Below are 27,219 nucleotides of genomic sequence, written 5' to 3' on the forward strand. Positions count from 1 at the left end.
CTATTATAAAGTTGATATTTCATGCAGAAACATCTGTGATTTGATTCTGAATTTTGTTTGGCAGTGATTGACCATTGTCGTTCAAAGCCTTATCTCTATTCAGTGTACTTAGAGGAAGGGGCATCTTTGAAATGCTTCTTGACCTTGACACCAAAAGAGGTAGGTTTTTGGAACAGTGGTGATTAATTTAATTAAAATCATGCTCTGTGATATTTCTGTGGTGGGAGAATAGAGACTTTTGATGAAAATTTTAGTCTGTGCAATAGTTTTATAATTAGTAATGCAATTCTTAAGAAAAAAAGTTCTTAAACAATCTTTTTATAACCTTAAGTGTTTGCATACACAAAGAAAATACTTTCTCAGTGGATTAAAAAAGATGTAAACTCATATTGAAATGTCATACCACACATTCACGAAACCATTCAACAAACCAGCAGCCACCTTCTTTTTGCAGCTTTTCTTGCCTGAATTCCCAGATGACCAAGACACTGCAAATGTACATGAGTTTTATGTATAATAAAGATTGGAAAAGTTGCTGTCTGGTTGAGCTATTTGAGTGGAAAAAAATTGAAGATATGAGACTTTAAGCTGCTTTTACATCTGAAAATTAGCATTTTATTGGCAATAACTGTCAATAGAGACTACTCAAGTGAATTTTAAATCCAACCCCATAGAAAAATGCTTTGGAAATTGAAGGTTTGGGGTTTCCACATATTTGGAGAACAATGAACTGCAAAAACTAAGTGTATGATATCATAAACCAGCTTCAGAACAAGCAGCTGGGGATCACTTCCACAGCATATAAATCCATTGCATTATCTGCACTTCTACCTTAAAAATGAATAACAGATATTATGCATCTTGAAAGGGTCAGGAGTATTTTTTTCCACTACCACCCACCTCCCACTCCTGCCTTCCCAGCAGTATAAAATGGAATTCCTTTGTTCAAAGCATCATTCAAATAATAATTGTATATTACAGGCTGTGTCTGATAACATTGTGATTTTCTTCTGTGTACATATGGAAGCTATTGGATTGATCTTATAGCCCATACACTACCCTGAAATAATTTTTTGTGACAGAATATGAGTCAATAGATTTATAAAAGATTCCTTCTGTAATATGGCAGGCCTTGAATTAAGGGAAAATGAATAGTTGTCATATGTTTTTAAGTTTCAGGAAAGTATCTAATTGTTTGCAAAATGGTACCTACAGAATATCATGAGTGACCTCTAATCAAACTGGAGAAATTCAGCAAAGGAAAATGCTGGCATTTTCCTATAAGAAGGGTCTGTAATGGGAATACATACATCCTCTACATAGGAGTAGATAATGCTTTTGGAATAATCTGTGTGTGTGGCATTGCAGACCACAAGGTGAACAAGAATTAAGAGCTGATACCATACCAATAGGAATAATATTAATAAAGCAAATAAAATAGTTATTCTAATCAGGACTGATAATACTTCAGCTGCACACTTTTCCCACGTGGGATGCCATGTTTAAAGAAAGAAGTGGGAGAATTCCACTTGGAAAGAAAGTCCAAAAGAAAGCAATGGAAAAGAGAACTCTATTTCCCATTGTGACATTTGAGCTCTATTACTATTTCCTTTCCTTGTCAAGCTGCAGGATAGAATAAAAGTAGAAATGTTGCTACTGACACTGCTGTAAATTGAAGTGACTAACAATATCTCTGAAGAATGCTGAAATAATAGCTTGCTCTCTGTGTTTAATTTTTAGCTTGTCTCCTGAACATGATGTTCAGGATTGCTGTTCACTATTGATGAGCAATGTCCTGCTGTCATTGGGTACTGGTTTACATTGGCTTAAGTGAAGATAAGGTTATGCCAGTTGGAAGTCTGTTTTAATTGTGGTATAAATTTGGAAAAAATATTTTTATGTTTGATGGGATCAGTTTTCTGACTGTTCTTGCAAAAAAAAAAAAAAAACAAAACCCACCCAAACAACCCCTAAAAAGCAAAACAAATAAAAATGGCTGTAGAACATTGCACCTTATTGAGTACAGATTTTATTTTTCATTTTTCAAACTCTAAGTGTTTTTTAAGTGTTATTCTTAAGAATAATTTTTGGCAAACAGAAATAACTTCCTTCAGAAATAAGGAAATAAATACTTCAAAAAGGAAAATTGCTTGGGGCCCGTCATAGCCAACTAATGTGTTGCTTTCATTACATGTTTTTACTTCAGTTTCCCTTCTCCTTGTGTGCTCAGAGTCCTTCTGTCTCTCTTTGCCCTTGGTGCTGGGTGCAGCCAGTGCTGCCCTTTTACTTCCAGCGTGTTCCTGCCTGTCAGGAGCAGCTCAGTGCTGGGCAAGACATGCCCAAGGACCCTGACAGCTTCCAGCCCACTGGTACTCACAGGTGAGCACTTCTGAGCTGCTGCAGCACTGTCACAGCTGGCCCCTGAACACTGACTAATGTTAAATGAAGTTACCCAGTGTGGCATGACTACAGGCAGCATCTGAAGTATATGTAGCCCCCTGGATGCTGTAGCTTTTCTTTCATTTAGCTCCTGCAATGTACAATACTAATTAAAAACAGTTCTGTTAAGAAAGTGGTTGAGGTACCAGCATCTCTCACTGCAATCAGGACCTCTCAGTAGTTACTGATTCTTACACCATTTTCCTTTGGATCTGAGCTCTTTATTATGCTACTTCTTTATAAGTCCCCATTTTATCACCAGATTTCTTTCCTGATTTTCCAGTTTTGAAAAAAACTCCAAATCTCTAATTTCTCTCTGTTGAGCTTCCCCTATTCAGGTTTCACAGTTGCAAGTGCTGTTTCCTGCCTCTGTGCACTTCAACAGCTGTTTCTGATCTCATCTCTGGTTTTTTTTGATAACTGCTCTTCCCCAGCTTACCTCCCAGCTGCTGCAAACCTTCTGTATCCCATCAGGTCACATTCCTTTCTGTCTGCTTTCTGGTTTTACTAGAACTTCCTGCTGTTGTAGTCATTACTGACAACACTACCCTATAAACCAACAAACCCCCTCTGTAGTGATGTTTCCTTTAACAAAGTGGATACTAGGCCTAAGGAAAAGTAAAAAGTAATTCAGGAGCACTGCTAAAAACATAAAAAAGCATGAAATTATTTTAATGTAGTTAAAAAATTTATTAAAGCTACCTGAATTATTAATGTAAGGTTGCAAGTAATTTAGGCTTGAATGCAGTCTTGAATTCTGCTAAAAAACCCCTGCAGATCAACAAATGTAGTACATATATAGGAACTTTGAAGAGCTGCTAAAATTCTCACTAAAATATATGTATTAATACATAGGACATCAGAAGATGCCCTTAGAGATGAAGTGTCTTGGCATGCTTAAAAAATAAACCTTAAAAAATGTTCAGGCAGTTCCTTCAGTATTCTGAGTGAGAAAATCGAGTCCATGCATTATAGATAAGGCTGAGATGTTGCTCAGAGAGTGTGGCTGTGTCTTGCTGTTATTCCAGTGTCTTTGAAGGTGTTAGAGGTGACAGGGCTCTGCACCTCACTGCAGAGAGTTTAACCTTAGTATTTGGTGGCTGTGGAAGTCAGAGCTGTCAATGAAAGCAGTATTGATCTCATCTGTATCTTTATAATCTATATCTGTATCTATATCTATCTATCTGTCTGTGTTTCTCCAGGCAGAATGATCCCCTGCTCACAGAGTTCCTGCAGGGTCTGCTGGGGAAAGCATGCAAAGCAAAGTGCAGGAGTGTAGTGATTCAAAATGAGATTTTTTTTAAACCCGTTGGAAAATAACAAATTCCAGCATCTTGGAAAAAGGACAGAATACACATCTGGGTAATAATGAAGCCTTCCAGTGCCTTTGATTGAGATAAATAGAACAAGTCACACCTGTCAGAGCTTATTGCTTAAGCTTTTGGTAGGGAGGTGGCAGGTGTTTTGGTGGGGTTTTTGTCTTTTTAAATGACTTTTTTCCCCCCTATTTTTTAAATGAAAGAACAGATTTGTTGTGTAAGAAGTGAATTCTATGGAAAATCTGCAGCTGTGGAATTACAGGGTATTGTTGTTGCATCATGTCTGACCATATACAAAGGAAAGATTTAATTTTATTGCAGTGCTTTGAATGATGACTTTGAACAGCAGTTCCATTATTCATTGTGGAAGCTGCTTTTCTGTGATGTAAAACAAGGGGAATTAAAGATTTCAGTATATCTTAAGGAAAAGCTCATTTAAATTTGTGGGAAGGCTGTGAGTATATATTGGATTCACTTGCAGGACATAAACCCTTGCCTTTGTGGTTAGGTTTAAATTTGAATCGAAGTGATTTTTTTCTAATGTACAATGCATTTTGTCTACTTGTATCCCTGCTGAACTTGTATATTAGAGGTATAAATAAAGAAAATTTAAGGTCAACCTTTTTACAAATACTTCAGGATACTTGAACAATCTGCATGGTATTATATGATAAATACAAGAGTATTATTATCTTTTGCAGATGTTTTAATGCAATTCTAAGTAATAAATTAGCTTATTGATTTATATGCAGTTCCCTGGGAAGTTTTACTGTGAAAGAAAACACTGTAATTTTAGAGAGATGTTACATATGATTTCTGAATTAGCAAAAATTTTATTCAACCTTGAGAATACATGCTCTATTAGAATAATAATTAGAGAAATAGATTTTATACTTTCTAAGATATACTATTGCCTTGGAATACTTAGTGAAGATAGAGATGAAGTAACTGATTTGAAAGTGTTTTTTGAAAATAACAATACTTTTTTTTTCTACTCTCAGATTGCCACCTGATGGCTGTGCTTCAGTTTATTTTTGGTCCATGAATTTTATGTAAAATACTATTTTACTTGTAATGTTTCATGGGGTGGTTTTCTCCCCCTTTTGTTTCTTGTCTTATACCAGGTATTTAGGGCCAAGGCAGGAAGCCATTCACCCATGTTTGATCCCTGGTGTTGAGCTCAGAGCTACCATACTGTTCGTATCAAACCTATCTCATAAATTGAAATGTGTTTTGGTAGCAGATTTCTTATCTCACAGATTCTTTATGACCAACAGCTTCTACTTGTTTATTAATTCTAGTGAAAAAAAAAATTGACAGTATTTTAAGATACCATCTGAATAAAAGTTTCCAATAATGTTATTTGTATTTGAAGAGTTAACTTCTGGTGGCAGCCTGACCAGCATCCTTCTTCTGGCATCCTTTGGAGGTTTTCCATGTGAACACGCAACAAAAAGCTCCTTTGTCTCAACTGTCCTTTTAAAGCTTCTTTTGAAGTATTTTGATTCTAAGACTCTGACTTTGTAGATAATTCCTCCTTTCCAAACAACATGCATAATCAGTGTACATCAGGAGAGGAAAAATGTTTCTTATAATGATATTAACAAACAGGAGTGTTTGTGAAAGAACTCTCTCTAGGCTGCTTCCTTCCTGCCCTTCCATGTTCTCTAGTGTGTGAAGTTAAATGCAGCTTCAGGAAAATATCTCAATAGATAAGTAACTATAAAGTAGTCATAAATTATCTAAAAAGCAAGGATAAGTCCAGTAATAGTCTAAGGATTTTTTTTTTTTTTAATGTTCTAATTACTCTTTAAAGTATGTAATCTTGCAAAAGAGGGAATTTTCTATTATGGAGTTTGAAAAATGAAAAATTAATCATAAAGAGTTTTTAAAATACTTCTAGAAAGAAACATAATGATTCTACTTGCAAAGTGAAGTCCTAATAACTGAAATGAATTTTTAATTCTGTTTCAGTAATATGTGTATGTATTATAATCTGATTTCTACTTACATAGAATTTTTAAAAGATTTTTCATTTGTAATGTAGTTTACATAATGTGCAGTTAATGTATGAATAAAATAAAAGATCTATGATTTGTTCTCAATTATATAAATACATTTCTATGAGTTATGTTGGCCTTGAATTTGTACCATTGTACTTCATAGCAAAAGTAGGTTTTCAGTGAACATCATGATCTTCATGTAGTGAATTGAGTCTTTCACATATTTGCTTATGCTTGCCAGTTCTTAGAAAATAACCCCTTTGTTGTATAGTAAGAAAAAACAAAATTTTCCTCTTAGTTGGAATGAAAAACAGGTTTTGATTTACTGCTTTGGTAGAGGGAAAAAGGGATTCCATTTTTTGCTGTCTGGCCTAAACATACCAGCATTGATGAGTAACAATTGCAGTGCAAAACTGCACTCCTTTGCACAGCCAGTGTTGTCATGAACTCTATAGTAGATTAACATTTTAATCTCACCAAATTTAAACAAAATCAGTTTTGTTATAAGAACATATTTTGAAGATGTAACTTGATGAAGTGTTTTATGTGGGTGACTTGAGGTACTAAAAATAAAGGAGTATATAATTCAAAGCAGGAAATTTTTACTCAATTTTTTTTACATATCTTGAGCTTCAGTTACTAAAAATATTAAATGTCAGTTTTGAAAAGCCAGTTATATGTTATAAAATCTAATCATTATCAGATTTGAAGTATCAATATAAAACAAGGGACTGTGGTAATCTTGCTGCAAAAGCTTGCCCTCATTCCACACTTTCCCTGTGAGCTGAGCACAAAAAGACAAACCATTCCACAAGGCTCAGCACACACCTCACTCTCCAGAAGTGTGTAATTGTGTGTCACAGACCCTGCTGGAACTCCACACACTCCCAGTGATGTGTGCTTGCGTCTCAGTAAGTGTTACAGATGGATTTGTGCCTCATGCCCTGGCTTAGGGCACTTTTGGTTTTCTTTCCTGTCATTTATATATTCTGCTTGCTACCACAGATCTGAAAGTGAAGAATGAGGCACTGTTTTCTGCAGGTTTTGAAAGCTTTTAAACGATTCATAACGTCTTTATATTGCTGGTTTTACTGCTTTTTCTAAGCAGTATGAAGATTTTATAGGTTTAATTCCTTTCTAAGATTTCAGTGGCCTTCAAGGTGAAAACTGGATTTGAAGGACTCTAACATTGGTTTTAGTGCAGAAGTTTTGGGGTTTTTTTCCATTACCTTTATTAAGGTTATTCTTACCTTTTGTCTGGAGAGCACACTACCTTAGTGTGTTGGTCCTTGGAAAGACAGAGCAACAGGCAAGAAATATCTCTTTGAAAGTGCTTTTTGAAATAAATTTGGCCTTTCTGATGCACAGTCTGTCAAAAAAGAAGATTCTGTACAAAACACACCATTTCTTAAGTTCGAAACCCCACTTGGGAATGTGATAGCACAGATAAAATGAGGATCAAAATAACTGGAATTTAGACTCCTAGAATTCAGTGGCATTTCATGACAAAAGCTTTAAGACTTATTCTTTTTCCCAAGGTTTCTCAATTTAAGCTCATGTTTCACCTTTGATCTCAGAGCCCATTTTCTTTATGCTGGGTATACTGTAATGGTTGACCTTTGCTCTTCAGCTTTGAGAAAGGCTTCCATCGCTCATGTAGCTTTGTTTTCCCTCCTCTTTGCTCACATGAGCTTCTGCATTTGGGCCATGGCTCCAATTGTTTTTCACTCATGAGGGTGGCAGGAGTGGAACATGACACAGATTTACCAGAAGCCTTGTATGTAGCTCTGTTGATAACCTTGATACTTTGGTCATAGAGCTTTTCCTTAATGGGGGAAAATACCTGGGTTGTATTTACTTAGAGAACTGATTCTGAGTTCCAATAAATGAACATCCTGTTAATATCAGGCAGGTCCAAAATTGCAATAATTCTGCCAAAACAGCAAAAGACTCGGATGGTTCAGGAGGTACCTGTGATTTTATTTTGGAAAATGACCACAATATTTTCTTTCCCTTTAGATGGCAGTATATGACTTCATTCTCCCAATTGCTGTTCCTTGGGCCAGTTCCCCACCTCCAGTTCCTGACGCGCCTCTGAAGTGCAGTGGCCCTGTGCCTCTGCCACCCCCGGTGATCCCAGCTCTGCCCATCTGTAGAGTCAGAGCTACAGGTGGGTGAGCCAGGCCTTTAAACACCTGCTGGATACATATATTTGGAGTGATACTTTTGCTTTGCAGAGAGTGGCTGCTTAATTGGAATTTGTATGATTTGTACATTTCTTGGAAACTTTTGATTCGTGTTTTTAAATATGCTTGAAGCTGAGCTTTCTATACCTAATCATGATGTGGAGAAAATATTTTTTTTGTATTTGCCTTATATAAAAATAGCTTGCCAAAACTCTTTTTTGTGTCTGTCCATTTATTAGTATTTCTAGACTATATCATGTAAATCCCAGTAATTACAGCAGTTCCTCTGAAAAGTGTAGAAAAGCAGAATGTCAGTCATACTCTTTTGTAGAATTCTGTCAAAACTAGGATCTCTAGCTGTATTTAAAACTCCTTTAAAGTCCCTCTGAATGGCCCTCATGCTATCTGGCTTGTCAGAGGTTGTTAATAGCCAAAGTTACAGGCCATTTACCTGCAGCAAAGAAATTGGTATCTTATATAATTCTTGTCTGCTTTTCTTAGAAATAATTTGTGGTTCTCTTTAGTCTCCTGTCTTATTCTTACTGTCATGTAGATCTATAAATTGTGAATATTTGAATACACTGGCTTTTCTAATCTCAGTTTTAAATTTATAACCACTTTTTATTTGAGATGGGAGTGAAGTACAGAGTGTCTTCATAGAATGATGTTTGTGTAATGTTTAAACCTCTTGGGAGCACTTAAGAAGGCTTGGCCAATTAAATATGTAAAGTGGGGTAAAAGCATCTCCAGTTTATTAGGATTTGTCTATATTTGATTTTTTCCCTTTGTTTTTCTCTTAGATCTTTTGAGATCTTTTAAAATATCAAAGAAATCTGAGCGACCTTCTTTAGATCTTGTCATGAAAGTAAATTCATATTAAATTTTTCTAAAATAAGTGTTATTGGAGAACATATAGAATAAAGATGAATGTACATATGTATCTGAGATTGTTAGGAAACACATCACTAAGTGAAAATATGAATCCAAGTCACAAATGTATAGTGCAGAAGTGATTTAAGTGATGTGAAGAGAAAAGAAAATATTTCTTTCCTTTTCCCTTTCTTTGTGAAATAAATGCAATCACTAAATTTCATGGATAATTGACAATCTTATCCAAATTTTATCACAAATTTATATTTCTGCTATGTAGAATTTCTTCAAAGTACATGTATCAGCCAAGTAACATAATAGAAAAGTGAATATATAATACTTTCAAGTCTAAGAAATAGTTGAAAAAATGAAGTGTGACTTTTATTAAAATTTGAGTATTGAAATTAAATACTTACTGAGAATCTTACTGGTCTGGGAGGAGGCAGAGAAGTCTAAATAAGTTTATTGGGAACTCAGTATTTCAGATAATCATATGGGTGTAGGCAAATAGCCAGATTATTTTTACTGTTAAAAGAAGAACTTGGTGATTTGATTGCATTCTGACAACTTTAAAATGATACCTGTTATTAAATAATTTCAGATTATCACGTTAAAAACTAAATTGAGTAAGAAGTATCTTGCAAGTTCTAAGTTTTGATTTGGCAAATATGTCTAATTCTCACTGCTGGATGCTTTATGGTACATTAGTTTTCTGGTTTTGCAATTTCTGTTTTCCTGGGATAGCTGTTGTGGTTGACTGGGATTCAGACTGCTGGTGCAGTGTGGTTGGTACTTAAATCAATATCTTATATTTGCTGTTTATACTCAGGGTTGTCCACCCTGAGAAAATAATCACTCTGATCCTGGGGTAGTGAGCCCCGTCTTTTAACTTCAGTGTAGTCCATATGTTTTAAATCCATCAGGAATCTATTCTTTGATTTTTTTTTTAAAGAGAGTGTAAACTGTTTCAGCACTTGGGAAGGACAGCAGATCTCTTAAATACTTACAGGAATTTTCCCTTCTAAAGTGTTTATGTATATGTAAGAAAGAACTGAAAGAGAAAAATCTCAAACAGACTGGGACAGAAAACTCAACAGAAGACACAAGTCTAATCTAAGCCTGATACAAAGGAGAAGTTTGTACTATCAAAGTAATGGCCTCGTGGGAGCTGAAATATATTTTAATACTCCAAGTCAGAGTTTCTTTGGTTGGGTAGATAATTTTCTTTACCTGACAGTTTAAGTTGTGCTGTGTTCTCCTGGTACAGGCAGTTTGTGAGAGAGCTGAAGACTTTGTGAGTGATGTCTACTGTGTTGGTGGAAGACTTCCAGTAAATTCTGTTCGTACTTTGAAATAATATTACTTTATAGTGTTTATGTGCCTGTGATTTAGAGAAATACGGATAATATTGTTGTTTACATTATGTGATATATGTGATTAGGAAATTCTTTGGGTTTTTTTAGGGGGAGAAGAGAATTGATCAACACTGGAAATGGAGCAGATGTGCAGATTTTAGTAAAAGGATTCTTTGTGCTTGCTAGGTTCATTTCCAGTGCGGTTTCCAAGAAGTAAGATGAGGCTGTGGAAACACATCCCTCTGTTTTTCTAAACTCCCACTTTAAAAATTCATATGTTGTGGTGATTTTTTTGTTAAAGCTGTATGAAATTAGGAGAAATACTCTTTTATATAAAAATATATCTTATATTTTATATAAAATACTCCAAGTCTTGTCTCATGGTTACTATCAGAAATGTAAGTGCATTCATCTTCTCATCAGAAGAGATCATGTGGCTCTTGTGATATGAAAGAGAGATACTATAACTCTGGTAGATATAAAATTTAAATAATTCTAATGTGACTAAAGAGTCATAATAAGACCAAGTTAAATTACAGTGATCGTGTATATAGTGTGGGAGCATCAAAAAGGGGAGAAACATTTTCCCTAAACATGTACAGAAACAATGATTTTATGAAGGTACTTTGAGAAAATATTTGTCAAATGATGCTGTATAAACATTTTAAATTGTTTTTTTTTCAATAGTATTTCAACCGTTCTTGGAGTTCTCCTCAATGGAATTGAAATTTGAACAACATTCGAGTAACATGCGTTCCAGTACTGCTGATGGGAGCATGAATTCTCAGGTAATGATATTGTCATTGTCATTTTGTTCAGCTTTTGATTTTATGTTTGTCTTTTAATCACTATAATTTTTTTCCAAAATTTAAAATTGGGTTTGTACTAACTCTGACAATATGAAAATAAGGGCACTATGAGAAATTGACCATGAATTGTGTAAGAAGTAGATATGTGTACTATAATTCTGAAGTTTTTCTGCATCTGCCTATACCAGTAAATGAGACAGTGATGGTGCCAGGATTTGTGCCATGATGGGCCAAACAGTGAAACTGCTATCCCAGTGCCTTGTATGGTACTGACTTTGCCAACTGACACTCTCCCAAAAAATTCCTTGTCATGACTTAAAGCTTAATAGTATAATAATTTAATATTTGCAACACAGGTAATTTGTATGAATGCAAAACATACCATAACATAATTTATTGTTTCTAATTCCTGAGGGCTTTGGTTAGAAATTAGAAAAAAATATTTTTGGCAATGATGAAAACACTTGAAATGCTTTTTCAAGTGCATTCGAGAAACAATGATAATGTGAAGTCAAGGCATTTTCTTAGCTAGGTATGTTTCAAAAGCTGAGAGAGTAACTCTGAGATAAAGGAATTTAATTTTATTTTCTTGTTTCCATTGTCATCTTACTGAATTGAAAGAATAGGTTTTGAAAATCTATTCTGAACTTCTTCCATTTTTGACATCTCCACCTGTAAGTCTAAACCATGTGAGCCATGTGTTTAGTGCTTACTGTGCTTCATTTTTATCAGGAATAAGTCCTTGTTCTGTTTGTCTAAGCACTCCCACTGTGATGCTTTGATCTATTTACCTCACTTAAATGAGTTTTTCCATTCTGGAAAGAAAGTATTCTCTTTGTGAATGTGGTGAATGACTGGAAAGCATCTAGTCTTTGCAGGTAGGCATACTCACCATTGCACCCCACAGATATAATAAACTGAGTTCTTGCTTTCCCTCTGGTGTGTTTGCACAAAGAATGCTTAGGACAAAGCAATGTGAAAAGTATCACAGTGTTTGCTGCTTTCCCTCTTTCAACATCGCTCCTTTTCTGAAAATATTTATAGAACCTTGTCCTGAAGTGTTTCTCAGAAAAGTCTGTAACATGGAAATTGAATTTTGATGAAGCAGACAAAAATATAGAAGATGGTATTTTCAGATTTAGTCTGAAGAGTGGATGTCTTCGTGAAAAAGAAGAAGTCAGTATTTCTGTGTCCTTCTGGCCTCGTAAGTAATTTTATGAATTCTTCTGTAGATTGGCCATTTGCATAGGGTTGTTTAAATGAGGTTTTGTGAGGAATCAATACTTGTACTTATTCTGATCAACCAAAGTTTTTTTTTTTTTTGTTCTGGCAGACCTAACAAAAAATATGGAATCATTGTTTTTGAAATTGCATTGTTTGAAAAGTCTGCTTTGCACATAGAAAGCATCAGGTTTTTCAGACATAAAGCATCAAGGACTGGGATAGGTGTATCATTTTCAATGCTGCTACTTCAGGTGCATTTGGGTTGACTGACTTAGGTAGTAAAACTTTCCAAGGTACTTGGAATGCTTTTAAACTTTAAATAGCCATAATTTAGGTAAGAGTAGAAATTTCCTGCTTCAGTAAGATATAAAATCACTTGTCTGTGGTATTTTTTGGAGTAGACTGGTCAGACAACCAGTCCCTAAGAAAAAATATGTAAAACAGATTTCTAACAAAACTTGAAAAAATAAAGGAAGATTATAATCAACCACATAACTCTAGAAAAGGAATAGAAGATCAGGAAAATTAAGATTCTACTTTTTTCCCAGCCAGGTGTATAGAGTAGACAGTGATATAGAAGATTCATAGATTCATAGGATGTAACACTGTACTTGAGCTGATAAATCCCACCAGCAAATGCAACTGATGCACACAGAACCCCATCCTGCTGGCAGTTTCAGTGCAGTACTTTTGGGGCTACAGCATTGTCAAGGTTAAGAAAAGTTGTGTCAGTTGGATCTGATGCTGAGTCAGCAAGTGAGCATCCCTGTCCTAAAGAAAGATGTTGCTGTTGTTCTTCATCATAGCACTGAAATCTCTAACCACAATTAAGCACTGGAAACAATTTAATATAAATAAAGAAAAATAGAGATATAAGACTCTTGCCATGACTCTGTATGATAAATTGAGAAGACTGCATTCAGTATTGTTCTGTAAATGTTATGAATATGCAAGAGCAGTATTTAATTGCACATGTTACTTGAAGTTGTTTGTTGCAGACTGTAAAGCAGAGAACAGCATAAAAATAAAAGCCAGTATTTTGAATTGCTGGATAAATTGTATGTGTAAATGCAGATGTGTATATATACATAAATATGACTGATAAATTACTGTAATTTGAAGTTATCTGTATTTTTGCTGTGTTCCCATATCTTTTGTTTACAGAAAATCATAAATAACTGTAATGATCAATTACCCTTAATTCAATGTTCTAAGTATTTTCGCATTATTTATATCCTATTTATGCTGTACCTTCAGTGCATATCATTACTCTCTTGTAAGAGAGCATTAGATACATTAAAACCCACACAGGAGACCTAGTTAATGGACATGGGGTGCTAATCACTTTCATAGGCTTGTGCTGTAAGGCTGTAGTTTGTGGGGGGGTGAACAAACTGTAAAATGAACTTTGAGCGTGCATTAGGGTAATTTAATTAAATATGCTGCAGCAGTTATGATAGAGTACAAAATGCTGTAATAAACTACAATGTTTAATTAAATGGAAGAGCTTATGTTGATGGTAAAATCATGCTAACTGTTAAAATAGTACTCTAAAAATAGAGATTTTGAAGAATTGAAGACTCATATGATCCTCTTCTGCTGTTTTATAGTATAATGCATAACAATCTAAATTTTTTTTCACTATATCTAATTTTGATATGAAAAAACTTATCTGCAGCAAAGGAAATTGCAAGGAATTTGTGCTCTTGGGTTCCCTTACTGGGAGTTCAGAGGTGCTGGAAGATGTGATGATTGTGTAATGGGCACAAATGACAACTTTGATACTTTGATTGTGTGGTTTTTTGTTTTTTATTTTTTTTCTGCAACAGCAAGATATTAAATAGCTGTGACCTTTAAAAATTCTGTGAAGAAACTATTAGTTTACTTTTGAGTTTTTCTTTTCTTCCTTTTTCATTTTTTTTTTTTCAGGATACATGTAAGTTCTAGCTGTCTGTGGCTTTTCTGCTTCGAAGTCTGTATTTCACTGGCTGCAAATTGCTCAGTGGTACCTATTAATGTTGAAAGGATATAGATGCAATAACACCTGAATTGTCATAAGGTCCAAGGCAACTAAACTACAAATGTGCTTTTGGCAGACAAATGTAGGAAATGCATAACCATATAACAGAAACTTAAGGGGGTGAGAAGAACAGAGGGTGTTTTTACTTTCTTCTCATAAACTCTGAAAATATATTATAGAGTTAATATTCCTGGAGAAGAGAAAATATTTTCCATATAATTCCACAGATTTTGTTAGTCCTTGGCAGATTTTGATTGATAAAATTTTAAATACCATCAAATATCCTTATAAGTAAATGTTATAAGTAAAATGTTCACATCTGCTGAACTAGAAATTAATGGTGGTATATCAGAATGGTAACAGCAGCCCAGCTTTGACAGTGGTCATGAAAGGTGTGAGGAGTAGAATAAATTCTTGGCTTCAGCTATCAGTTCAGGACATAATTCTCATTAATTTCTAAGCAATTTATTGAACATGAAATATACTGAAATCACTGTTCCTAGACATTCCAAACTAATGAACTAATTTTAATAAATGACAGAATTCATGTTTTTTTGTCTTTGTGTCTGTTTAAAATGATCATGGTATTGCATTATCCTGGTGTTTCTGACACGAGCAATAATTTCTTGGTTTACATACTATGCTGAATTTTGGTGTTAGTAAATGTGTGGATCCACACACAGAATGATCAGTGAGGCAGGATAGACACTGTCTGTTCTGCTCTTTGGGTGAGCCAGGGATTCTCTGGCATGGAAAGTGTAAATGGAAAGTTTGTGTGAGAAAAGCTTAACACTACTATTATCTAACTTTGAAACTATGGTTAATACAAATATTTAAAAATGTGAGTTAGTGAAAACTGCACATTCTTTAGTACTGACATATGCTCCTGTACTTTCTTCCTTCATTGTGCTCCATCCCTATGATATTTATTGGTTATGCCCTTTCACTTCACCTTGTCATACTTATGGATGAAAAGAGGACACCAGAAATATGGTTTTGTTACAGGGGAGGAACTTGTATAGAACATCATTTCTTGTAAGGTTTTAAGAGATACTCTGTCTCTTCATCCATCTCCATGACTTTTTTCTGATGCTTTCCTTCATGAAAGGACAAAGTGCCAGAGGAAGATGTGTTCCTGTTGTATCAAAACCTACAGGCAGAATCTTTTTAGCCTTCTCAGCAGTATTGTCTCTGATTTACAAGCTGATTTACATTTAACACAGAATTAGTCAGATGTTGCAAACAGGGCAGCAGATTCCCTTTAGAGCTTGTTTTCAGTTTGCCATTTTCATTTTTGCTGGTTTGAAATGAAAGGATCCACAGGTCATATTCTGGTGACATAACAGTGTCCATGAAGCTCTTCTACTATCACCTCCATTAGGAAATTAGCTCTTACAGGAAGGGAAAAAGACAAAGTATTTTGAAGACACTAGATTTTCTTCTTTTTGTTAAACAGTGACAGCTCTTTCTCCAGCTGTGGAAGTAATGATCTGATATAATCTCAGAAGACCCTGTCATGTATTTTGTTCTGTGACATGTATATGTTCATGCAGACACATAAAATATAATTTTTTTTTGCTATCTTAATTATTAGGTAAGAATGTTTCCATACTACTGATCTAATTGAGGGAAATCAAAGGAAAAGGTGTTTTTTCTCAAAGATTCAAAGACTAAACTTTTTGGGTTGTTTTACAACACATTATTGCAGATTTATTTCTAAATCCAGGAGCTGTTCATTAGCTTGCCCTGAAAATTGCTCATTTTGTTAGCTCTTCAGCAGATGAGAATGTATGACTGAGGGTTGGGTAAATGACACTGCATGGTTTGGAATGTCATTTTCATAGTTTAACAGCTGTAGAAGGAAGTACTTTGTTCCCTGTATCAGTGAAAAAAAAGTGGTTTTCCATCCTAGAGAGAACTGCCTTCCAGCAAGAAATGAGGTGCCTGAGAAGGGGCAAAACACAAGGAAATCTTTATCCCTGCCATTGTCATTCCCAGCTGTGCTGTAGAGAGCACCTGGAGAAGGATATTTGGTCATCCCTTCCCTTTTTTTTTTTGGTGGATGTGGCAGTATTAAGGTTGCAGTTGGACTTGATCCGTAAGATTTTCTCCAAGCTAAATGATTCTGTGAAACGGGAGATGCTCTGAGTGGAGGGTGGAACCTCCTGCTGGCTTGTGTGAGGCTGCTTGGCCACTCTGTAGGTTTTGGGGCCATCTTTGAAGTGGTATAATTGCACTCTTAAAAGGTACCAACTTTTCCTTGTCTTGGCAGTCAGATGCTTCCAATAGTTACTGTTTTTATGAAATAAGCATTCACTGTGTCAGTTAGTGTAATTCAAAGTATGACTACAATTCTTATAATTCTGCTGTTGTATTGATATTATGTATAATGGAATATTAATGAAATAAACTCATTTATTGAAGTTAGAAAAAATTCTGACAAGTTACAAAAATGTGAATTTCTGGTTTGCTAAAGGCAAGTATTCTGAGCTTCCTTAATAAATACTCTTCTCATACAATATTTATGTTATGTTAAACTACATTTTGAGAAACAAAACATTACTAAATTAAAAAAAAATTATTAATAAACAAAATTCCAACCCCAAACCTCTTACTATAACTCTTTTACATTCCTGCATTTATGGTAATATATATAAATTTTTAATCTTTTCAACAGCTTGTCCTGGGACATACACATCTGAAATACCCATGTATCTAAATGATAGTTCATCACGATCCATGCTAACATTGTCTGGCACGCTGAGGTCACCAGAAATAGATTTTCATCCCCCCTTTTTAATGTTGATGCCAGTTCCTCTGGGTGTGGAAACTGAAGGAGTCATCACTATCATTCCACGGGATTTTATAAGGTAAAAATCTCAAAGTATATTTATTACAGAAATCCTGAATTGTTGTTGTTTCATTCACTTCTGAAAAAGTCAATTAATATTTGTTTGTGAATGTTAGTATTAATTTTATGCTCAGCAGAAGAATCTGTATATTTAAGAGAAAATTAATCTAATTAATATTGTTGAATATTCAACAAGCCCATGTTTTTTCCTCAAATGTACCTGCTTCATGAAGTGTCTGTTTTCTGATATCTTCACTCTATTAATTTCTATCAGAAATATAAAATTACTGTAGATAGCAAAAAAGTTAAAAGCAGATACTCTACCAGAATTTTTGTTGCTTTTTGCCAGATACTAAGGTTTTAAGTCTTATTTCTATTTTTTCACATTGTGATAGCATAAAATCTTTCTGTTATTTTATTTTTTCTACTCCACTGGTTTGAGGTTTAGCTAATTGAACAGTTGGTGAGGTTATAGTTCTTGGTGTTTTTTTTTTTCCTTCTTTCCATGTGAGGTTTTATTGAAAAGGGCATCAGAAATGTTTCAATCCTGCCACTTGTTTCAATAAGAAATCTATATATTTTTATTTATCTGTGGATCACTCACTTCATCCTGGTACTTGAATGTAAAAGAGAGACCTTTTGTAATCTTCATATAATATAGTATAAGTTAGCATTGCAACTATTCAAGTTCTTAAGATTTAGCTTTTCTGTTTGTAATTAGTAAAGAGCAGTAATATTTTTTTTTGCTATGCTTATGTAGGTATCATTTAGATACTAGAATTACAGCAAAAATTCTCTTTTGTTGTAAGTTAATTAAATTGCCTTCAAATTTTTATTGTCTTGTCTTGTCTGAGTTGTGCTGATTTATCAAGTGATTTGTCTGTTGTCAGTAGCTCGGTGGTTGGAACTGAAGGGATTCCACATGGGCCTGGAGTGACTGCTGTTCTTATTTCAGAGCTGAAACCTGTAGCTACATAACTACATACTGAAGTATCTTCAGTATCTTCACAAATTTACCCTTAATATTTCTATTTTATAACTTGCTTTAACTTATTTGTGCACTAGTGCAGTTTAATGAATACTAATGCAAGTTTTAAGTTTCAGAAAACTCTTTATGCCTTTTGTAGCACAGTTAGTAGAAATTTTGTTTCGATGTTCAGATATTGTGAGTCAGCATGAAATGTTCAGATACATACAAAGAAAACAAACTAGCATCTAAATGATGGAAGAATTTTATTTTTAAAATTAGTCTCATTTGATTTGCACTTGAGAACTAAAGTTGTTATTCTGTATTCAACTGTGAAAGTGTTTTGTGAATGTGAGAATCTATGAATTAACTTTATTACTGCAATCCTGTGACCACAAACACGTACTATTTATGTTTGACACAGGCAATCACGAATTAGAGTTAGACTTCCTGAGCTTGAACTTGCAGATGGTACCAGGACTTGCCCTTTTTCTGTGCAGTTCCCAGAGGGACAAAATATTGTTCTTTCATCAGATGGCACAACTAATGAACTGACCTGCCGTGTCAGCTTCAGATCATCTAAGCCAATGTCATTTTTAGGGGAAATGCTCTTCATCGATCAAGAAGACAACAGGTAATGTGTGCAATTCATATTCACCTGGGGGAAGGTTCCAGACTGACCAAGTTGGATATAAGACACAGAACTCATAAGGGTTGGGTAAAGGAGCACAAGAATCCTCTGAAGAAAATGGAAGATAGCTATTAATTTCTTTTTTCCAATTGAATTAATATTCAGAACTAAAAAAAGTCAGCTTTAATTTCTGAGGTAAAATTCATCTAAGTGTCCATCTTAAGTTCTTGTTTCAAGATCTCATTTGTATCTACTGGTAACTTACCTCTTGTTCAGATCTGCCAGGGCGGGGATGAGGGGGTGAATGCAAGGGGAAGAAAGATGGGCACTGTTGCTATTAAAGTCATTCCTGTATTTAATATTTTCACTAAAGCAACTATTTTGAGGAATAAATAATTCCACCCTGCAGCTTTGAATAGGCTTTTTCTAAATATCAAACTAAATTTTATATTATTTTGATGCAAGGATTATGGATCTTTAAGTTATTGCTGCTCTCTGGGTTAATAGTTCATATTTTTCTGTATAGATTGTCAGCCAATAATCTATTTGTTATTAATTTTAATTAATTCTAGTATTTAATAGTTGTGTGGGGTGTGATTCATAAATCTGTGTTAAAGTTTTCTGTAATTACAAGAAAAGGATATTTTAAGCTTATGACCAAGTCTGAAATGTAGCTTCTGAGCAGGCACAATATTTAGTTTTAATAACTTTTTATATGATGCACTAGCAGCTTCTCAAACCTTGTTATAGAGAAATAAAAATTCCTCCTGGGTAATAAAATTTGTTCTGTATTTGCTATTAAAAGGAGATAAAGAATATGACCCTCAATTTAAAGGCAAACTGAATGTATTTAAAAAAAAAAAGATAGCAAATAAAAGTCATCTAAGTAAACTTAACAGCCATTCCTGTTCATGAGGGTGAAAAAATTTGTGCTCCAGAATTTCAAATCATCTCAGAATTGTTGCTAGGTTTTAAAATGTAGAACTAAAGGATTTGTTAAAGGACAGAGTTCTAACAGCAGTTTACTAATGTATATGGGATTTTCTAACAGGCAGTTGAGTTGTGGGTGGGCTTTAGGAGCAGGTGATATAAAACCTGAGGAGAAATAAAAGAATTATGTGTGTGTCTTTGGTCAGTGTGGGATTATTATTCATATTGGCTTTCAGATGAAATTATTTTATTGTAACCAGAAATAATTCTTTCCTTCACTTAGAAAAGTCTGAGTATGCACCCAGTTCTGTAATGCTGACTGTTTCCTTCTTCTTCTAATAAACTCCATGATAATTCCATGATAAATCCAAGTCTGGATAACACTGCTAGTATTATGTGCTTTGATATTGCACTCTGTAATAATAGGTAGCTGGAATTTCTTGTTCTCTGCATATCTTTCCCTCATTCCTGCCAGCCCCCGTGGGAGCCCTGTGCAACATGTTCAAACTTCAAAACTGATTCAACTAATTATCTAAGCATTTGAATAATTTGTTTCAGACGGTGTATCTAATGAATTTAAACTGCTTTTTTAATTTGAGTATTTTAGAAAGACAAGATTTCAGGGTCTTCTTGATCTGTAATAATAAAACAATGAAACCTATAACCTTTTATAACACCTATAAAAGCTAACTGGTCTTGAAAAAGCTCCTGGACTGTTTAATAGGCTGTGAAATCTCACAGTATCAGTTGCTGAAGATGTATTAATTTGTCAGGTGTTCTCTCTTTATATTTCCATTTCCAAAGTGATAATATATACTTTAAAATGATTTGAACTAAACTTTTGAACTTCAACTCCTATTCTGTGTTCTGGGATATTATTAAAACAAGCAAGTCAAGATTTTCAGAGGTTGGTAAAATATTGTATTCTACAGCTACTTAGAAAAAAACCCCTTAACTTCTAAGCAGAACTAGTTCTAGGCATATTTCAAAGCAGGAGTGTTGAGGAGAAAAACACTCCATTGGGGTTGACCCTGGCTGGAGTCAAAAAAGCTCTGCAGCTGGAAAGGGGAGAAAAAAAATAATAAAAGGTTCATGAGTTGAGATAAGAACAGAAGAGACATCACTCACCAAATACTCTCATAGGCAAAACTGACTTGAATTAGAGATATTAATTAAATTTATTACTAAAAAAATCAAAGCAAGATAATGAGAACTAAAAACTTAAAACCACCTTTCCTTCACCCCTCCCTCCTTCCTAGTTCTACCTCTTTGCCAGCAGTGGAGGGAAACAGGGAATGGGAGTTGTGGTCAATTCATCTCCCATTATTTCTGCTTCTGCTTAGGGAGAGGAGTCCTTCCCCTGCTCCACCACGGGAGAGAGTTCTCCATGAACTTCTCCAATGTGAGTCCATCCCATGGGCAGCAGTCCTCCCCACACTGCTGCAGCATGGGTCCCTCTGCCATGGAGTGCAGTCCTTCCAGGACAGCCTGCTCCAGCCTGGGTCCCCCATGGGGTTACAAGTCTTACCAGGAAACCTGCTCCAGGGTGGGCTCCCCTCTCCACAGGTCTGCAGGTCCCAGCCAGGAGCCTGCTCCAGCACAGGCCTCCCATGGGTTCACAGCCTCCTCTCAGCATCCTCGTGCTCCATTTTGGGTCTCCTCCATGGGCTGCAGGTGGATCTCTGCATCCCTGTGCCCTCCTTGGGCTGCAGGTGGATATCTCCATCCCTGTGCCCTCCTTGGGCTGCAGGTGGATCTCTCCATCCCTGTGCCCTCCTTGGGCTGCAGGTGGATCTCTCCATCCCTGTGCCCTCCTTGGGCTGCAGGTGGATCTCTCCATCCCTGTGCCCTCCTTGGGCTGCAGGTGGATCTCTTCATACCCGTGCCCTCCCTGGGCTGCCTCACCATGGTCTCAGCATGGGCTGCAGGGGAATCCCAGCTCTGGTACCTTGAGCACCTCCTGCTCCTCTTTCTGCACTGACCTTGGTGTCTGCAGAGCTGCTTCTCTCACTGATTCCCACTCTCCTCTTCTCTGCCTGCAATTACATCTGTGCCATAACTTTTTTTTCAAATTCTTAAGGATATTATCGCAGAGGTCTTGCCACCATTTCTACTTGGCCCAGCCTTGGCCAGTGGCACATCAGTCTGGCTGCTGTTGGGCTCTGATGGAGGTGGAGGAAGCTTCCAGCAGCTTCTCAAAGCCACCCCTGTAGCAACCCCCACTACCAAAACCTGGCCATACAAACCCAATGCACTTTACTTAGACTCTGTTGTATTTTGCGTTTCTAAATTCAGGTCTAAAATGTCAGTAGGATTGATTCACATAGCCATACTTAGTCCTAAATAAGCAGGACTTTTTTACTTTAAAACAGAGTGAACGTTGGCTAGAGAATAGATAATGTTGGACTTGGCTGCTTTACAGAAAACATTTGAAAGGTGAAGGACAATAATTTTTTATAATAAAGCAATATTCAATGTAACTGTAAAAGAAAACTGGTTGTCATTTATGCAATAATTTACTGTGTGCACAGATTCCATTAAATGGAACATACGAAAGTGCATTAATGTTCTTTTAATGACTGCCTTAAATGAGAATTTGCAGTTAATTTCTAATATTACTTTAAATCTTTATGCTTTCTTTTTGCTCCTTTGAATCCAAAGCAGAAGAAATGACTCTTCCTTACATAGGACTGATAGGAATTCAGAATTAAAAGTTAACATAAAACCTAAGACTGTCTTGAGCAAGTATTTAATAAATGGGAGAAATATTTAGCTATGACAAATATTTTGCAAAAAAAACCCTCTGCAAACATGGCATGTTTATGTATTTGTTCTCTGATTATTGTTATTATATATTTTAATTTGATGATTATATAAAGAGTTTTGCAGAAAATAAATTTTTCTGCCATCTTGATTGAAATAAAACTTAATTTACTATTTCTGAAAATAAGTAAAGAAACAATCAAAGAATATGGTGCTCTGGGCTGCAAAATATGCTAAAATCCCCACATGTGTAGATGAGTTGGTATGTCATTGATGACACAAGTGTGCTGAGGTCTTTTTCTCCCATTCCTACAGATCTCTCTTCCCTCTCCCTCTTGCACTGGGAAGCTATGGAAACTCATGAAATTTCTGAATTTATTCACATTATTCATGGCTGGAACTTCAGGAAGAGAGAATGTCAGGGAATGTAGCCTCTAATAACAATATGATAGCACTGAGACACAGTCACTAACCCAATTATGGATTGGTTCCAGTTGTTTTGATAGTCCCTCAGATCTCAGTGTCTCGCAGGGGAAAACATTCCCTTTGCTCTTGGGAAGCGTGCCCAAACCATCCAGCTCTTTAATAGGCACTGCTGGCAAATGTCAAATCCATGTATTCTGCTGGCATGCCTGGGAGAGCAGGAGCTGTCAATTTCTTTCAATGTCGTTCACATTTCATGAGAAAGCAGGGAGCTAGGAAACATTGGAGTTCTTGATATTTGCATGCTGCTTTTCAGCGTTCATCTGACCTAAGAATATGTTGGCATTTTACCTCAGATAGTTTGGAGTGCTTTTGAAAACAAGGATGGTCCAAACCCATTAATCACTCCGTTCTTTTCTGTGCTTGTGGCTTTCTGCCATTGTGATGGTCCCTGACAGCTGAAGCATCTCTTATTCAGGAATTAAGCGCTAACGTCACTGCTGCTACTAGAAAAAAATGTGGATGCTTTCCCAGCTATAAGTCTTACATATACCATGAAATCATGTGTCAGCCACTATTCATTGTTGTATTATGTTGGTTGCTGGGGAAGCCTGAGCTTCTGCTACAAAGGATAAGGACCCTTCAGCATGGGGAACTGCTTATTTGTGAATAGTCATGGCAGAGCTGGCATGGGTCATCTTTTCCTTTTCCAGTTCCATCATCTCTGGATCTGTTCTAGGATTTTTCAAGGGAGGGAGGAGGGCAGGTGTTTATTGATATTTAAATTGCAACTTCCCAGCATCTAACTTGTTCTTTATTCTTAAAGATCTGTAAAATGCCACACTCTTAGGTAAAGTTTTCTTTTGTCACTAATGAGTTCTGCAAGAAATTTGTATTGTTTCCTAAACTGGCAGTGTGAGTTTCTCTTAAATATTTTTTTAAGTTTACGCAAATTATATTGCTACAGGAATTTGTCAGTTAGATGCTAATGGATTTGGATTTTTTAATCATTAGAAATTTAGTGATATTCTGCATCTCTTAATGAATACTATTGAAGAAGGGTTATTTAACTATGCTGACAGATTAGAACATTGGGGCACACTGATACAAAACAAACCATTTGTTTGTACTTAGGAAACATCTGAAATTAAAATGGATAAATATATTTTGATTTGGGTTCTTTTGTCTTTCCACAAACATTAAACAAAAAAAGTAATGAAAAAACCCCCATAATTTCTTTAAGAGAAGTGAAAGAACTTCTATATAAGCTTTGTTTTAGAGTGTTGAATGGTATTATTTTGTCATCACAGTTGGAGCTTTACTTTTGGTTATCAGCAGGTTTCAGATGTTGGTAAACACAAAATATTTAATGTCCATTCTCCTGTTTTGTGTTCTTTGGAAATATACATTAGGGAATAAACACTGGAGTAGCAGCGACAATGATGGTTCATGTAGATAACAAATTTTTTACTTGCTTTAGTGAGCATTATAAAACCAAATACACTGAATAATTTAACATATTTAGTGACTTCACATTTGCTATCAGTACAAGTGCCTTTCATTCCAGTAGAATAATATAGACTTTTCTTATATTTAATTAAATTCTGCTGCAAATACAAAATAAATATGTTGTGCTTGTAGTTTTGTGCCATCGTTTCATTAATGATGTTGTAAGTAGAAGTCAGTGGTACAAGATGCTTTTACATATACAGAATGCACATGTCTTTGTAATCTCTCTTCTGCATTTGTATGCTATAGTGAATGCTCTTCTATCTAGTGCCCTCTGACTCAGTTCCTCAAAGGCATATGATAAATACTTAATTTCTAGCACCTTCGCTTTTCTGCCACATGTCCCTGTGATTGGAGTGGTGTTATTTGAATCTCAGATGAAATTTTTAGCTATGGACTCATTCTTGAATTTTATTTCAAATAGCATTTCTGGGAAAAAACTGTAATAAGTACTAACTGATAATAAGTGGACAGGTGGCCAATAAGTGAGTTGATATTTATTATCACAGAATGCCTCAGGTTGGAAAGACCTTCCAGAGATCATCTCGTCCTCTCTTCAAAGAATCAACTCTATTGCCCAGTTAATTTTTTTAGTATCTTCAAGGATGAGACTCCATAACTTCCCTGGGCAGACTTTTCTAGTGTTTAGCCACTCTCATGATTTTGGTTTTGGTTTGTTTTTATTTTCTCTTATGATGAGAGAATTTCCTGTATTTAAATTTGTACTCTCTGACATTTTGTGATTTCACTGAGCATCACTGAGAAGAGTCTCCTTCTTCCTTACTCCCTCCTCAGATATTTGTACACATAGACAAGATACCCCTGAGCCTTCTTTTCTCACAGCTGAACACTCATGTCACTCAGTTTCTCCCCACACAGCAGCTTCTTCAGTCCCTTCTACATCCTTCAGTCCTGACCTCCACCATGTCGTGCTCACTGCAGCCACAGTCATGGAATTTAAATCCTTATGATCAATATCAGCTGCAGAATCAGTTGCTGACTTGCAGGATTCATCCCCTCCTCCTCAATATGTGCATTGTGTTTGCTGTTGGCTGGCCGTGTTCATGTCTCTTTCTGTGTTACCGCAGCAGCCAACGAGGCACATCCAAGGAGCAGGAATTTTGCTTGTGGCAGCACCACGAGCTCTGAGGGGTTTATTTGTACACAGGTGTTCTGTTGTGGGGCTGTTCTTTATATTCTACATTGTGCAGTTACTTCCTTTGCTCTGAGTAGTTTCACTCATGGAATTTGTGTAAGTGGTTCAGATGTACTGCAGTTGTTCTCAAGCACGCTTTTCTGTGTTACATTACTGTGCAAATCTGAGCATGAATGAAGATTTCCCCGAATTCCAAACTGGTATTTAGGATGGAAATGGCTGAGGTGCTCACCTCAAACTGAGAAATCAGGAAGTTGGCTGAGTGTGTTAATACAGACATCTGAGTTGCTTTCATGTGACTTGAGAGCTGTCTTTCTTAAAGCTCTGTACAGCTTTCTTCCCCTCCTGCCTCTCACTCGGTTGTCTGAAGTTCACCTGAGTGCCTGCAGAGTATTGACAGTTGTCATTTATCACAGTAAAGTCATGAGTTGGAAGTTGCAAACCTTTCTGTGTTGCAGTTATTGATTCTGTGTGTCTTTAAATGGTTGGTAAAGGTTGAACAAACAAGCCCTGACACTTGTTTTGAGCATGTACAGTTGTACATTTTGTGCACATAGGTAGGTGTGGATCTACCTCCCACAGCCATCTGTCCTGCTGATGCTCTGCTGCTGCAAGTATTTGCTGAATAAAAGCAGAAAGAAATTACATTTGCTGAAAGAAATATTATTCTGCACAGTGCAAGTGGCCAGAGCTCTTGCCTTGCCCCCAGCCAAGTTCCAGTAGGATTAACATTTCCTAAGAGCAAACCAAATCATTGCAGAGCTGGATTATTTACTTAAATGACTGTTAGATATCAAATTGAAATCCCAATGAGAATATTTACCTGTGAGAAAGTTTGCTATGGATTTTGTTGGAACCTTTCTCTATTTATTAAAGTTGCCTTGAGAGAAATGTCCAAGAATGTTGTGTTTGGAGAGTGAAGTATGAAGGAGGAAACAAAACTACTTTCTGGTACTTTTAGAACATTTCTTTTTTCCTTGATTATGTTATTCCACAAAAAAATAGCAGTAAAATCTAATTATGTCATATTATAAATAAATTAATCTGAGAGGTCTTGTCATAGCTTTTAAGATTACTCTAAATCTGCAATAAATATAGATTTCTTTTAGGTTGTTTCAAGGCAATAGAAAATATATTCATTTATTCTGTGCAAGGTATACTTTCAATATGCGTAATTCTCAATTTATTAAAGCAAGATGGATGCTGTTTGAATCGGCATGCTGTTTGAATAATTAAAACACATTTTTCTTTTTACTTTTGACAGTTTAGTCAAAACAATTAATTAAAATTAATGTTAGTTAATAAGTAAATAAGGACTACAAACCAAGCTATTTAATAACATAGGACTAGGCTCAGTTTAATTACCTGTCAGTTGCAATGAGCTCAGAACATAAATACAGATGCCTCCCAGCATTGCATTGATGGCAATAATTTGCTTGTTGACTACACACTGAGACTGAGGTGAAGTATAAGAAGAGGGTTAAAAGGTGGATTGCTGTACATCAATAAAGTTGCTGCAGGTAGAGCAGACACTCTAAGTGAACATTAGAGCATGGACATCAATTTCTATTATATTCAAGCAACTGCAGTCAATATCTTATTGTTTTTAAATTGAATCTATTTAATTTTAAATATTTATTTTGACATTTCTGTGAAGTCTTATAGAATAAATGCTGCATCAAAATAAAAGTTCCTTTTCAAGAAAACTTCTATTTACAAAAGTTGTAGGACATATTTTTAGCAAGTTAGCAGGCATCTTTAGGA

The 27,219-nt window shown here is 35.6% G+C and overlaps 1 protein-coding gene across 6 annotated transcripts in view; it reads left to right on the plus strand.

The window, feature by feature from the left end:
• CFAP47 (cilia and flagella associated protein 47) overlaps positions 1-27,219 on the plus strand; it is a 354,600-nt gene that overhangs the window by 25,276 nt on the left and 302,105 nt on the right. For all 6 annotated transcript variants that reach the window (XM_053934673.1, XM_053934672.1, XM_053934674.1 and 3 more), the window contains exons 21-26: positions 65-159; positions 7,781-7,931; positions 10,860-10,960; positions 12,026-12,185; positions 16,903-17,095; positions 18,468-18,677. In XM_053934673.1, coding sequence (XP_053790648.1) covers positions 65-159; positions 7,781-7,931; positions 10,860-10,960; positions 12,026-12,185; positions 16,903-17,095; positions 18,468-18,677 — 910 coding nt within the window. The remainder of the gene's footprint in view (positions 1-64; positions 160-7,780; positions 7,932-10,859; positions 10,961-12,025; positions 12,186-16,902; positions 17,096-18,467; positions 18,678-27,219) is intronic.

This window comes from Vidua chalybeata, chromosome 2 (genome assembly GCF_026979565.1).
Source record: "Vidua chalybeata isolate OUT-0048 chromosome 2, bVidCha1 merged haplotype, whole genome shotgun sequence".
In the NCBI taxonomy this organism is placed as follows: Eukaryota; Metazoa; Chordata; class Aves; order Passeriformes; family Viduidae; genus Vidua; species Vidua chalybeata.